The sequence below is a fragment of the Penaeus monodon genome, chromosome 28 (assembly GCF_015228065.2).
Source record: "Penaeus monodon isolate SGIC_2016 chromosome 28, NSTDA_Pmon_1, whole genome shotgun sequence".
Classification (NCBI taxonomy): domain Eukaryota; kingdom Metazoa; phylum Arthropoda; class Malacostraca; order Decapoda; family Penaeidae; genus Penaeus; species Penaeus monodon.
Window position 1 is genome coordinate 25814962 of NC_051413.1, and position 431 is coordinate 25815392.

The 431-nt window shown below is 43.6% G+C and overlaps 1 protein-coding gene across 1 annotated transcript in view; it reads right to left on the reverse strand.

The window, feature by feature from the left end:
- Positions 1–431, reverse strand: part of LOC119591120 (apolipophorins-like) — a 4306-nt gene that overhangs the window by 2580 nt on the left and 1295 nt on the right. Inside the window, exon 3 of the mRNA XM_037939834.1 lies at positions 204–373. Coding sequence (XP_037795762.1) covers positions 204–373 — 170 coding nt within the window. The remainder of the gene's footprint in view (positions 1–203; positions 374–431) is intronic.

Here is a 431-nt window from a genome sequence, read left to right on the forward strand (position 1 = left end):
TAGACACGTATACCTCCATTAGTTAACTCTTAATAGATCCCGTAACAGATTACAGATACAGATGAGCAATTATCAAAACAATGAATTATAACCAACGCTTTCAAGCCCTTTTAAATACTGTATATATGAATTCAGTCCTCCATTCACATAATTTCACGAACGTTAAATATTAGTGGACGCGAAATGCCAGCTCCATCACATACTATTTCACTGAAGTGGGAATAACGGTAATTGCGTGAGGATCGAAGAGGGTTCGTGTTGAACTTGGAATTGAGTGTAGGATGGGATGCCAGCCTAGCCAGCTCCTGGTCGTACTCGCTGACCCCGGGTTCCTCCGCCAGGTTCCTTACGTGGGTCCAGAGGAAGGAGCCAACTGCAAGGAAGATATTTACCAGGAAAAGGTTAGCGTATCCGATGGTGAACTTGAACCA